Genomic DNA, 15,000 nt, shown 5'->3' with positions numbered 1-15,000 from the left:
ATTTCCTGTGTACGAGTTCCTGGGATAAAAACTTAAAAATCTGGAACGTCCATACAGGGGAGTTTCGAAACCACGGAGCCTGTGTGACTCTGATGCAGGGTCACGAAGGTTGTGTGAGCTGCTGCTCCTTTGCCAGAGACAGTGAGTAGTGAACACCCGGAAGGTCTCTGCTCTGTGGGAGTGCTGGGTGGAGTTCCTCAGGTTCCTTTCACGCGGACTTCAAGCCTAAGGACAGGCAGGCAGTTTCCAATGATGCTGACGGTAAGGGCGAACCTTCCCCTGTGAGAACAAAGAGAGAGAAATTCATAGGCTCGAGTTTACAGGTGGCAGACACTCGGTTCAACATGGCTGAAGCAACACTAGAGCATTTTTCAATTCCCATAAAGGGAAAGTCCAGGATCAGGCCTGGCTGGGGCCAAAGACCCAAACAATATTATCAGAACCCAACTCTTCCACTCTGTCTCTCAGCTCAGCTTCCCTCTGGTATTGGCTTTTCCCCTCCAGGAGGCAAACATGGCCTCTTTTTTTTTGTCTGGGCCAGCATACTTCTGGTTGCTAGCAATCCCGGAGGAAGAGAGACCCTCTGTCTGATGGAGCAAGCCTAAGTCCCAGGGAAGACTCCCATTGGCTCAGCTTTGGACACATGCCCATCTCTGAACCAATCACTTAGCAGGAGATAAAAGGCACTGATTGGCCAGGTCTGGGTGACTTACCTACCCCCTAGAGGCTGAGATCAGTACCCTCTGAAGCGGATGAAGGGCGCTGATAGGAAGAAGGGCAATGGTAGGAAGTTGCCCCAGGCAGCTGACTTGGGTGAAAGAAGTGGCTGCTCTAGATACCCAGGCACCAAATGCATACTTCCCCTTCCTGGGTGGGGTGGGGACTCTTGCTCTGGATGTCAGGAGTGGGGTGAGGTGGAGCTTAGGGACAGCCAATACACACATAGTCAGCATCTGACTTGAGAAATACTAAGGCTTTTCTGAACAACATTTCCTCTGCAGAAGCAATCCATGTTTCCGACTCCCACTAGGAGGCATCTCGCCTGCTTCTAGGCTTTATTGGGTTCAGAACCGCATACACATTATCATTATTATCCGGCTTCTGTATTTGTGGATTTGCCTACTCACTAAAATGTATTTGTATCCCTAAAATCAATACTTCAGATACTTTTGAGGGCCAACTGATGGTGTACCAGTTACGTGGCTGGGTTCCCACCTGGCTGACTGTGGTTCAAGTCCCAGACCTGATGGCTTGAAAATCATGCAGGCACCTGTGCACGCATGCCTAAGATTCTGGGATGAGAATGAAGGAGAAGGGATTGCAGCATGGTTATCTCCACCGAGGGGTGCTTTCTCACTTTCCCGCTCACTCTTTGTTTCTCTCTCTGGTGAGCGCACGCATCCTAAGGAAAAACCTCAACAGCAAAACACTTGCGTTATCACTCTGCCAGGAGCAGAGCAGTGAGAAAATCGAGTCATCCTATGCAGACTTGGGCAGAGGTAGGTGACACTCTGCTTTCTTGTCTCGGCTTTCACGTGGTAAGGTGTCCTTTCTGTGGTCTATTTTTTATTTTTTTATTATTATTATTTTTTTGCTATAGGGCGCATGCGCTCGCCAGACAGACAGAGAGAGACAGAGAGACAGAAAGCAAGAAATCACTCCCCAGGGGGGGATGGTCACGCCGCAATCCCTTCTCCTCCATTCTCCTCTCGGGATCTTGGGCATGCACGCACACGCGCCTGGTGTCAGTTTTAAGCCACCGGGCCCGGGACGCGAACCGCGGTCCATTAGGCTAACTGCTGGTTCCCGTTCTGTGGTCTATTTAGTGCCGCTTCCCCTCCTCATTTCTGTGCTTTGTCTTGGTGATTTTGCTGTTTAAAATAACTCCCCTGGGCAGTGCTGAAGTGCTGTCCACGTTCCACAGCACAAGAAGGCTGCAACGAGGGACCGGCAGTTGGTGTAACGGCTATGTCGCTGGACTCCCATGTAGTTGACCGTGGTTCAAATCCTGGACCCGGTGGCTTAAACTCACGCCAGGCGTGTGTGCGTGCGTGCCCAAGATCCCGGGAGAAGAATGGAGGAGAAGGGATTGCGGCGTGACCATCCCCCCCTGGGGAGTGATTTCTTGCTTTCTGTCTCTCTGTCTCTGTCTTTCTGGCGAGCGCATGTGCCCTATAGCAAAAACCTCTCCAAAAAAAGAAGGCTGCGATGAGCCTTACGGAGAAAACACGTGTCGAAGGAGCTTTGTTCAGGCAGGAGCTACAGAGCTGCTGGTTGAGTTCAGTGTTAATGAATCAATGATATAGATGAAATAAAGTGCCTTTAAACAAAAACACACATAAAAACAAGGCTACGTATTGATGAGTGTGAAAGCTTCTGGCCAGCGGCTTGCAGGGACCCAGCCCTATATTTCTCTGGGAGCAGCGGTTCGGTACTGGCTAATTCAGTGTTGGCAGGGCTTTGGAGAACCTCCCTACTGTGAATAGCAAGGACCCCTGCTGGTTGGGGGTCACTGGGCCACACCAGGAAGGGGTTTCATTGTCAGAGGAAACCGTGGCGACTCCTCACAAATGCGTCCTCGGTCTGACTTGGCCTCACTTGGCTGGAGAACATGATTTGTCCCAGACGCTTTCATTTTGTGTTGCAGGTTCTTTTCTCATTTCTGGAGGGTTCGACAGGACGGTGGCTATTTGGGATGTAGGAGAAGGCTACCGGAAGCTCTCCTTGAAGGTACAGGTGTCAGCATTAGATAGAGGGTCTGAGTGTCATTTCTTAGGGGGTCCCGCTGGATCCTGGAGGGATGGCAGCAGAGAGACAGCCCCAGGGGGCTCCTCACAGAACTGACACCCCTGTGAGAAAGGACAGGCAGAAAACCAGCAAACAAATCACCACCAGCGATGAGCGACATGGAAAAGCACAACAGGGAGAAGTGATGAAGCAGACCCCAGGGCCTAATTTGCAGTCGGTGGTCAGGGAGAACTTCTTGGAAAAAGAGGCATTTGAGCCAAGAACTGGGTGGCAAGGAGGGACTGGATAAGTGAGGATCTTGAGGAAGGGTATTCCAGGCAGATGGAACAGCAAATGGAAGGCCGTAGGGTGGGGAAGTATGTAAGAACAGCAGACATGACCATGCAGAGAGATGAACACCATCATGAGGCATGCACAGAGAGCCCTGGGACTCGAAAATCCGCTGAGTAATCACTGGCTGCCAGTTAGAGGAGACCCAACTCCAGATGGCTCTGTAATTAGGGGATGGATTATCCAACACAGCAAGAATCGGGGTGGGCTCATTCTGCACCCCTGTTCCAGGTGCCCTATACTCCAGGATCTCCGCAAACCCCCTGGCCTGGTGAGCTCATGGCCACTTTAGCTGTGAACGTTCATATCCATGACTCGCAGTCTCTTTGCCCTCGCCCAGGGCTCAAAAGTGGGCTGTGTCTGTGGGAACCGTCTTCTCCTAGGCGTTGGGGAAGCAAAGGGAGTTTGCATCACAGACAATAAACACTTGGAAACTGAACATCAAACCTCCTGTGCTCAAAGGTCTCTTTGTCAGGACCAGCAGATGGCATAATGGTTATGTCACTGGGCTCCCACATGGCCGACTGTGGTTCGAGTCCTAGACCCAGTGGCTTAAAACTCACGCCAGGTGCATGCGCATGTATGCCAAAACCCTGAGAGAAGAGTGGAGGAGAAGGGATTGTGGTGTGGCCATATCCCTTGGGGGTGTGTGTGTGTGATTTCTCACTTTCTGTCTCTGTCTCTCTGGCAAGTGCGCATATCCTATTGTAAAGAAATAAAATCCCTCTACCAAAAATAAGTCCCTTTGTCCTCCCCATCAGGTCATTCTGATCTTCTCTTCTCTCTCTTCTCTCTCTGTTCTTTCACCCTTAGATTCTTCATGGAGTTTTTGTTTTTCATAGGGTGTGTGAGGGAAAGTGAGAAATCAATCCCTGGGGGGATGGTGGCCATGCTGCAATCCTTTCTCCTCCAGTCTGCTCTCAAGATTTGGGGGATACACACACACACGAGCCTGGTGTGATTTTCAAGCTATTGGGACTGGGACTCAAACCGCAGTTGGCCATGTGGAAATCCAGCACCTTAACCGCTACCCTACCTGCCAGTCCCTGTACACAGAGGTCTGACGCTCTCTCTTGTCCCCATTCCCCCTACCATACCGTGTTGTCTCATTGTCCACCTCTTTCCATAAGAGAAAGGCACTCTGTTGCAGAACCCTGAGCCACTCACCTCATCAGCAAGCGTCTAAACCAACAAGGCATCTGAGCTCCTTGTTGCCTGAGGAAAACATCTCCTTCTTCCCCCACCATGATTTGCTTAAGCCACAGTGAATGAGTTTGCAGTTATTTGAAGCCAAAATCCCCTTCACTGATAGGCCTTCTGTATGATATTTTCTAGAACAAAGAATGGAAAAAAAAAACCAAACAACACCAGAGCTTAGGGGCCAGCAGATGGCATGGAGGTTAATGTGGCTGGATCCCACATGGCCGACTGCGCAGTTTGAGCGCTGTATCTAGTGGCTTGAAAATCACATCAGGCACATGTATGTATGCCCAAAGTCCTGAGAAGAAAATGGAGGAGAAGGCATTGCAGTGTGACCGTCTCTCCTTTCTCTTTCTCTCTCCCTGGTGAGGGCATGAGGCCTATAGCAAAACTAGGAAGGGGAAAAAAACCTGAGCCCAGTTGAGAATTCAGTAACTTTTTTCCCATCCTGTTAAACACCACAGTATTATTATTATTTTTTTTTAGGTTTTTGCCCTAGGGTGCACATGCTCACCTAAGAGAGACAGAAACAGAGAGAGGGAAAGTGAGAAATCATCCCCCAGGGGGAACAGCCACACCACAATCCCTTCTTCCTTCTCCACTTGGGATTTTGGGCACAAACACACATGCACCTGGCGTAATTCTCAAGCCACCAGGTCCAGGACTCACACTGCAATCAGCCATGTGGGAATTCAGTGCCTTAACCACCATACCACCTACTGCCCCTACAGTATTATTGTATTTTTAAGATTTATTTAATGTATTATTATTATATTTTTAATTTGCTATAGGGCATGTGTGCTCACCAAAGACAGAGAAAGGTTGAGAGAGAAAGAGAGAATGAGAAACCAAGCCACCAGGTCTGGGACTCAAACTATGGGGAGCCATGTGGGAGTCCAGCGCTTTAACCAACTTGTCACCTCCTGGCTGCCACCATGGTATTATTATTATTACTATCTATTTATTTATATTTTTCTTTATTATTTTACAATTTCATTTATTTTTTATTTTAAATTTTTAGTTTTTAACTAATTAATTAATTAACATTCATTCACTGAGCCTCATCACAGCATATAAAATGTGATTTCCCATCCAGAATATATGACATAGTGGCTTAATCATACATGTTATTGTCAATAATGTTCCATTTCTAATTTTATATATATACGTATGTATATACATACATATATATATATTTCCCCCTATTTCTCACCCTCTACCATTTCCCACCCTCCTCCCACACTATCTCAGGTGTCTACAGTTGTTTTCTATTTTTTTCTCCACATTTTATTGATTCACAAAATTTCTTAAATAATCTAACTACTTTCAATAGCAAGTTCAGCTGATATATACATATCTGTGAACACATGTCTGACTTTAAGTGTGAAACTCTGAGTAGAATGAATATACTCTAAGGTAGCACCTAGCTGATGCCATATAGCCTACTATGGTCATTAAATAGGTATTTTTAACATATTTTTTAACTTCAAGAAAAGTAGTTTTAGCTTTAATAAATCAAATAAATGCTAAGAAACTTTGCTTAAAGCTTAAAGCTAGGAAACAGGTTAGGATTCTGTTCAAATAGTAGGTACATAAACCTATTGGCAGCTTAAGACAGGACAAAAATCCTTAAAACCAGAAAACAAAGCCTAGAAGAAAATCAGCAATGTTTTAGTCAAAAGTTATAAAATTCTGTTTCACTAGTTCAGTCTCATGTACTTAATCTATCTTCTATTGTGGTTCGATCTCCCAATTAAATTTGGGATCTAATATTTAACTCCAGACTTGTCCCTAGGATTAAGTTGGCCATTTTCTTAGTTTTTGAACTTTTATTTCTGTGTGTCTGTATTTAATTTTCCTAATATAGCACTCCCTTGAGAACTTCTAGGAGAGCTGGTCTGGTGTTGGTAAATTCTTTCAGGTTTTGTTTATCTGAGAATGTTCTTGTCTTTTCTTCCCATATGAAGGATAATCTTGCTGGGTAGAGTATTCTTGGTTGAAACTGCTTTTCCCTTAACACTTTGTATGTATTTTCCCATTCTTTCCTCACTCACAGTTTCCGAAGAGAGGTCTGCTGTTAACGCGATGGGATATCCTTTGTAGGTAACTTGATGTTTCTCTTTTGCCAATCTTAGTATCCTGTCTTTGTCTGTGGTTTGGTCAATCTGGCTATAATGTGTCTTGGAGAAGATCTTCTTGGGTTGATTCTATTTGCGGTCCTTTGTATTTCTTGGGACTGAATCTTTAAATGCCTCTCTAGGTTTGGAAAATTTTCTTCCAGGATTTCATTGAATAGATTATCAATGCCCTTATGGGTCTCTTCACCTTCTGGGATGCCAGTTATCCAGATGTTTGAACATTTGATGGTATCTAGTATTTCTCATATATCATTCTCATTTTGGGGGGCAGTTTTCTCAATTTTCATGGTGGAATTTTCTAGGCCAGCGATTCTATCTTTTACATCTGAGATTTGATTTTCTGTGTGATCTAGTCTGTTTTTAACACTTTCAAGGGAGGTTTTGACTTCCTGTATTATAGCCTTCATCTCTAACAGATCCATTTAATTTTTTTTTTATAGATCTTGCAAGAATTTCCTCACCTCCTGGAACTTGTAAGCTCCTTTCTCCTGCCTCTTCTGCAGTTCATCATCTCTCTTCTCTTCCATCTCTGTTAGCTTTGTCACTATGAATATTCTAAATTCCTTATCTGGACATTTCCATGAGTTTCACTGTATTGTCTGAGGATGAAGAGGAGTTATTTTTTTCCCTTGGAGGAGAGGTATTTTCTCTCTTTCCCATATTTTTTGTGACCCTGCGGTGATTTCTAGTCATCTGATGGATGGTGCATTTCTTCCTAACTCTTGAAGTTCAGTCTGAGCATTCAGAGGTGTGTAGGAAGAGGTGATCTGCAATCTCTCTTCTGTTCCGTTTTCACTCTTTGTGCATCAGATTCAGTGGCAATAGAGGAATATTCTGACCCTAATTGTACTCAGATGTTTGGATCCTGTTCACTTGGACCTGTCTAGACACTCAGAGCATGGAGGCTGAGCAGCCAAGGGGTAAAGATAAAGAAAAAAGGAAAAGAATTAGAAAAGAGGAAAGGAGAAGAAAAAGTAAAATAAAAAAGAAGAAAGAAAGAAAGATAATGAAAAAACCTTTAGATTTTAATTTTTAAAGGCAAAAAATGAAAACTACATGGCACAAAAGCAATATTTCACAGCTCAAGTTCAGTATCCATGTCAGGATGGGCCTGGGTTTGTGCCTTTACTAAATGGGATGGGGACAGGCACAAATAGCACAATAAAGGAGGGGCTTGAGAGCCCAGAGAATACTTTACCTTAAAAAAAAAATTAAAAGACACAGGGAGACACAGAGAGACAGAGAGATATGGAGAGAAAGAGACAGAGGTAGCCCTACCCACTAGAAATGACTCTGGAGGGAGAAGTCTCAGCAGAAAATTTTCATTTTTACTCAAGGGAAGCAATATTTCCCAGTTCAAGTTCAGTATCCATGTCAGCTATTTATTCTTTTTAGAGAGATTTTTGTTATGAGGAGTGTGCGCTCTCCAGAGACACAGAGAGAAAGAAAGTGAGACACTCCTCAAGGGGATGGCCACATCACAATCCCTTCTCCTCTGTTCTCCTCTCAGGATTTTGGGCATGCGTGCACACGCACCCGGCATGAGTTTTAAGTTACCAGGTCCAGGTCTTGAACCATGGTCAACTACATGGGAATCCAGTGACATAACCATTATGCCATCTGTTGGTCCCCTCCATAGTGTTATTTTAAAAAATATAGATAATGCTATAATATACACTTGTATCACAGATCTTTTAATTAAAAAAAAGAATTATTTATTTAATTTTATTTATTATCAATTTTTTTTCTTTTTTAAAAATTTGACCAGAGAGAGAGAAAGTGAGTCGCCAGGTCCAGGAGTCAAACCATGGTCAGCTGTGAACCAGCAATTAGCGTAATGGCTGTGTCGCTGGACTCCCACGTAGTTGACCGCGGTTCGCGTCCCAGACCCGGTGGCTTAAAACTCACGCTGGGCACGCTGTGCGTGAGAGAGGAGAATGGATCCCGAGAGGAGAATGGAGGAGAAGGGATTGCGGTGTGACCATCCCCTCTGGAGGGTGATTTCTCGCTTTCTGTCTCTCTGTCTCTCTCTGTCTGTCTGGCGAGCGCACGCGTCCTATAGCGAAAAAAACCTCTCTCTCAAAAAAAAAATAAACAAACCATGGTCAGCCATGTGAGAATCCAGCACTTTAACCATCACACCCCTTGCTAGTTCCATCTTTTTTCTTTTTTAAAGAGGTTTTTGCCTTAAGGTGCATGCACTTGCCAGAGAGAGAGGGAGACAGAGACAGTGAGAGGAAAAGTAAGAAATTACCCCCAGGACGCATGCACTGCAATCCCTTCTACTTCACTCTCCTCCTGGGATTTTGGGCACACACAAATGTGCCTGGCTTGAGTTTCAAGCCACTGGGTCTGGGACTCAAACTGTGGTTGACCATGTGGGAATCCAACAACAGAATCGCTATGCTATCGGCTGGCCCCTGTATCACACATCTTTATTTTTATTTTACTTTATTTTATTTATTTTTTATTTTTTGGAGAGTTTTGTTTGTTTGTTTGTTTGTTTGTTGTTTTTTGCTATAGGGCGCATGCACTCACCAAAAAGACAGAGAGAGACATAAAGCGAGAAATCACCCCCTAGGGGGGATGGCTATGCCGCTATCCCTTCTCTTCCATTCTCCTCTCGGGATCTTGGACACGCATTCACACGCACCCGGCATGAATTTAAGCCACTGGGTCCAGGACTCGAACCGCGGTGGACTACATGGGAGTCCAGTGACACAGCCATCATGCTAACTGCTGGTCCCATCACACATCTTTACACTTTGTTTTTCACCTTTGCTGTTATTGATAATAGCAGAGAAGCACAATTAGCTGCTCTTAAATGTGAGAAGCCCTGGGTTCCTGATGCTGTTTTTGTTTTCACTACTCTTAGAAAGGTATTTTCTCTAGCTCCTCGTTGACATTTTATTTTTTTCAGGGCCATCATGACTGGGTGATGGATGTTGCCATTAGCAACAACAAGAAATGGGTCCTTTCTGCCTCAAAGGTAAACATAGTCAGTCTTTGAGTGACTTAAAATGTCTGTGACATTCATCAGAATTGGTGATGGCACAAGTGTTAGTGCCGAGTATAAAGTTCCTGGGCCAGGTCAGTCTGCTGTCTAGCCCTGGCCAGGCCATCCCCATGCAGGGAGCTGCCTTGGAAAGGTGGAAAGCAAGTCCTTCCATCTGCAAATATGGGGAAGTTGCCAGGCATTTGCATCTGCACCATGGACAGTGAAGCTTTGCTGAAAAAGTCTGGCTCCACTGATGAGTGAAGGAGCCACTAGGGGGCCTTGGAGAGAAGACATAAGCTCAAAAGCAGCTGAGACTGCCCAAGATCCCAGCTGAGTCTTCCCTCCTCACATCACTGGGAAGCTAGGGATTCCCATTCCAATGGCTAACCCAGGATACACCAAGCTATCCTCCAGATATGAGACCCGAAAAGTAGTGTCCCACTCTATCCCCTAACTTTATCAGACCATGTCATTCCTCTAGGTGGGAGGTTTCCAGGTCCATGAGGCTTCATGACCAACTTTTAGAGAACCAACTCATGATATAGGTATATCAGACAAAATTCCTATAGTATGATAGATAATAAAAATCATATACCTATATGTATGCTTTAATATAAAGATACTATAAGTGAGTTAATAACCATATGTTATTCTGTAATTTTTACTTCCGACTACCACACAAATACTATTATTTAAACAAAGTAACAGCATTCATTAATAGTGGCTAAGTAGTAATTAACAGTAAAGCCAATTAAATAAACATATTTAAGAAAAATATAAAATATGAAGGGACTTCAAAACTTTATGGAAAGTGGAATTAAAATGTGAATCTTTCTGGTACAATGTTTTTTTGAAATCCATGCATATTTTTATCATGATATGCATTTCCAGGAAATTTTCAAAGACTCTCCATGTTTTGTTTTGCTTTTCTCTTCTTCTAAAGAATTCTTTCCTGTGACTTTTAAAAAAATCTTTACTGGGGGGGGTCGGCAGGTAGTGTGTCAGTTAAGGGCACTGGACTCCCACATGGCCGACTACCGCTTGAGTCCTGGACCTGATGGCTTGCTTTCTCACTTTCCCTTTCTCTCTGTTTCTCTCTGGTCAAATTAAAAAATAATAATAACAAATAAAATAAATAAATAAATAAATCGTTCTTTAAAAAAGTCTTTACTGGGGGTTGGCTCCATGGTGCAGTGCTCATGAGAAGCTAGATTTCATATGGTGGCCATGGTTTGAATCCCTGAACTGCTCTGAAACACTCTGAGCACACATGCTAGTGCCCGAGAGGGCTACTGAAAGGGAATTGCCATTGCTGTGACAGAGCCAGCAAACGGTGCTCCTCTTCTCTCTGTCTCTTACACGTGTTCATTCTTATTTATTCTATCATAAATAAATGTTTAAAATGTTTAAAAAAACTTTACTGGATATTTAAATTTATAAGACATATTATTGTATTAATATATTCTTAGGATACATAGTTTTAAGATTATTTTTAAAAGAGAACATAAATACAATAGGATTGATTAAATGCTATTACTTACATTTAATAGAAGCCAATGTCTGGGCTGGGGCCAGCAGGTGGCATGGTGGTTAAGATGCTGGATTCCCACATGGCCAACTGTGGTTCAAGTCCCAGACCTGGTGACTTGCTTTCTCATTTTTCCCTCTCTATGTCTCTGTCCCAGACCTGGTGGCTTGCTTTCTCATTTTTTCCCTCTCTATGTCTGAGTTTGGCGAGCATATGTGCCCTATAGCAAATTAAAATAATAATAATAATAAATAAAAAATAAAAAAGCAATGACTAGGCTGGCTCCATGACCTGATCGTTGGAAACCAGATTCCATATGGTTGACCATGCATGTAGTTTGAATCCCAGGCCCAGCAGCTTGGGTGGCTTGCTTTCTCATTTTTTCCCTCTCTATGTCTGAGTTTGGCGAGCATATGTGCCCTATAGCAAATTAAAATAATAATAATAATAAATAAAAAATAAAAAAGCAATGACTAGGCTGGCTCCATGACCTGATCGTTGGAAACCAGATTCCATATGGTTGACCATGCATGTAGTTTGAATCCCAGGCCCAGCAGCTTGAAAAACATATGGGGAAGGCCACCAGATGGCGTAGCGGTTACGTTACTGGACTCTCATATGGCCAACCATGATTTGAATCCTGAACTTGATGGCTTGAAAATCACACTTGGTGCATGTGCATGAGTGCCCAAGATCCCAGGAGGAGAATGGAGGACAGGGATAGTGGTGTGGTCATTCTCCCCCACCCTCGAGGGGTGATTTCTCACTTTTCTTCTCACTGTCTCTGTCTCTCTTGCGGTCCAGCGAGCATACGTGCCCTAAGGCAAAAACCTCTTAAAAAACACACACACAGAGTGCATATATGCATGCCCCAAATCCCAACAGGGTGGATAAATGGAGAAGGGATCGCAGTGTGACCATGCCCCATAGGTAAATGCATGCTCTCTCTTTGTCTCTCTCTCTCCGGTGAATGCATGTACCCACTGGCAAGTTGAAAACAAAATAAAAAGCAATAACCACATTCTATGAAGCCAGTATTACTCTGCTACCAAAGCCTGATGGAGACATCATAAGATAAGAAAATTACAGACCAATACCCCTTATGAATATAGATGAAAATATTCTCAACAAAATACTAACAAATAGAACCCAACAGCACAATTAAAAGGATTATTTACCATGATCAAGTGGGATTTCTCGTTGGAATACAAGAGTTTAACACAAAATCAGTCAATGTAATGTATCACCTTAATAGAAAAAAGAAAAAAAAAAACCCATGTGATCATCTCAATTGACACCAAAAAAAAACCCTAAAAAATGCAAAGTCCTTTCATAAGTAAAAAGAAAAGACAACTTCAGAAATCTAGGAATACAAGGAAAATTCCTCAACATGATCAAGGATATTTTTAAAAAAACTCATTGTTAATATCATTCTCAATGGTAAAAGACCAAAAGCTTTCTTCCTAAGATAAGGATCAGGGCAAAGATGTCTGCTTTTACTGCTGCTAGTAAATATTTTATTGAAGTTCTAGCCAGAGCTCTTATACCACAAAAAGAAATAAAAGGCATCCTAGATATGAATAAGTAAAACTTGCCTCTCTCAGATGACATATATATATATATATACACACACACGCATATATATACACACACACACATACCTATACACACACACACACACAATCTCAAAGAATCCACAAAGAAGCTACTAAAACTAGTCAATGAATTCAACAAAGTTTTAGGGTACAAAATAAACACATAAAAATCAGTTGCATCTCTTTGTTTGTTTTTGTTTTTGCTATAGGGCATATGTACTTGCCAGAGGGAGACAGAGAAAGAGAGGGAGAGTGAAAAATCACCCCCATGGGGGATGGCTATGCCACAATCCCATCTCTTCAGTTCTCTTTTTGGGATTTTGGGCACACACATAATGTATCTGGTATGTTTTTCAAGTCACTGGAGTCTGGGACTCAAACCATGTGGTCAGTCATGTTGGATCCAGCTGCCTTAACCACCACACTACCTGTCTGGCCTCCGTTGTGTTTTTGTACACCAGTAATGAACACTCTGTAAAGGAAAAGCAATTCCATTTACAATGGCATCTAAAATAATTCTTAGAAATAAATCTAACCAGGGTGGTAGAAGACTTGTACACTAAGAACTATAAAACATTACTGAAGGGTCAGCAGGTGGTGTGATGGTTAAGGTGTGGAGTCCCACATGTGGTGTGATGGTTAAGGTGCTGGAGTCCCACAATGCTAACCATGGTTCAAGTCCCAAATCTGGTGGCTCAACATGCTGGGCATGTGTGCATACATGCCCCAAATCCCAGAAGGAACATGGAAGAAAAAGACATTGGGGCATGGCCATCCCCCCGGGGGCGATTTTCCAGTTTTGTTCTCTCTCTGTCTCTCTTCAGCGAGAACATACACCCTATGGCAGAAACCTAAACAATAAATAAATAAATACTGAAAGAAATTAAAGAAGACCTAAGTTAGTGGGGAGACATCCTGTGTTCATGGATAGGAAGACCTAATACTGTGAAGATGTCAATACTATCCAAAGTGGTTTACAGATTCAACACAACCCCTATCAAAATTCCAAGTCTGTTTTACAGAAATGGCAAAGCCTATCCTCAAGTTTATATGGAATTGCAAGAGACTCTGCCTGATCAAATAATATTAAAGAAGAAGATGATGACAGTGAAGAGAGAAAAGAAGAGAAGGAGTCCAGCAACGTAACCGCTGGCACCATCTGTTGGCCCCTCAAGCAATTGTCTTATTTGAGTTCAAAATGTGTAGTAAAATAACAGAGACAACTCACAACACTAACAATGTACTGGCCCAGGAACTGCTAACAAACACGGGACAGTGGTGGTTCAAGAAATTTTGCAAAGGAAATGAGAACCTTGAAGATGAGGAGTATAGTGACTGGCCATCAAAAGTTGACAATGGGACCAGCAGTTGGCGTAATGGCTATGTTGTTGGACTCCCATGTGATTGACTGTGGTTTGAGTCCTGGACCAGGTGGTTTAAAACTCACGCCGGGCACGTGTGTGTGCGTGCCCAAGATCCTGAGAGGAGAATGGAGAAGAAGGGATTGTGGCATGGCCATCCTCCCTGGGATGTGATTTCTTGTTTTCTGTCTCTCTGTCTCTCTCTGTTTGTCTGGCGAATGCACGCGACCTATAGCAAAAACCTCTCAAAAAAAAAAAAAAAAAGAAGTTGACAATGACCAATTGAGAGCAATCATTGAAGCTGATTTTCTACAACTACAGGAGAAGTTGCCAAAGAACTCAACGTCGGCCATTCTTCGGTCTTTCAGCAATTTGAAGCAAATTGGAAAGATGAAAAAGCTTGGTAAGTAGGTGTCTTCCAAGCTAACGGAAAATTTTGAAAATTGCCATTCCGAAACATTGTCTTTTCTTACCTTACCCGACAACAAACCATTTCTCAATTAGATTGTGACATGTGACAAAAAATGGATGTTATACAACAACCAGTGACAATGAGCTCAGTGGTTGGACTGAGAAGAAGCTCTGAAGCACTTCCCAAAGCTGAACTTGTACCATAAAAAGGTCATGGTCACTGTTTGGTGGGTTCTGATCCTTAGCTTTCTGAATCCTGGAAAAAGCATTATATCTGAGAAGTAAGCTCAGAAAATTGATAAGATGCACTCAGGAAATTGAGTTGCACCGAAAACTATAATGCCTGCAGCTGGCATTAGTCCACAGAGAGGGCCCCATTCTTCTCCACGACAATGCCTGACCACACTCACACACAACCAATACTTCGAAAGTTGAACAATTGAGCTACAAAGTTTTGCCTCATCTGCCATATTCATCTCACCTCTCGCCAACCACCACTTCTTTAAATATCTTGACAACTTTTTGCAGGGCAAACGCTTCCATAACCAGCAGGATGCAGAAGATGCTTTCCAAGAGTTTGTCAAATCCCAAAACACAAATGTTTATGCTACAGGAGTAAACAGACTTATTGCTCATCGGCAAAAATACATTGATTGTAATGGCTTCTGTTTTAATGAATAAAAATACGTTT

The 15,000-nt window shown here is 43.1% G+C and overlaps 1 protein-coding gene across 1 annotated transcript in view; it reads left to right on the top strand.

Annotated features, from left to right (window-relative positions):
* Positions 1–15,000, top strand: part of WDR88 (WD repeat domain 88) — a 64,473-nt gene that overhangs the window by 38,245 nt on the left and 11,228 nt on the right. Inside the window, exons 7-9 of the mRNA XM_006167981.3 lie at positions 1–141; positions 2,648–2,730; positions 9,337–9,405. The exon at positions 1–141 is cut by the window's left edge and continues 47 nt beyond it. Of these exons, the coding sequence (XP_006168043.1) occupies positions 1–141; positions 2,648–2,730; positions 9,337–9,405 (293 nt within the window). The remainder of the gene's footprint in view (positions 142–2,647; positions 2,731–9,336; positions 9,406–15,000) is intronic.

Source organism: Tupaia chinensis, unplaced genomic scaffold (assembly GCF_000334495.1).
Source record: "Tupaia chinensis unplaced genomic scaffold, TupChi_1.0 Scaffold145396_1, whole genome shotgun sequence".
In the NCBI taxonomy this organism is placed as follows: domain Eukaryota; kingdom Metazoa; phylum Chordata; class Mammalia; order Scandentia; family Tupaiidae; genus Tupaia; species Tupaia belangeri.
This window is presented reverse-complemented; position numbering and strand designations above follow the sequence as displayed.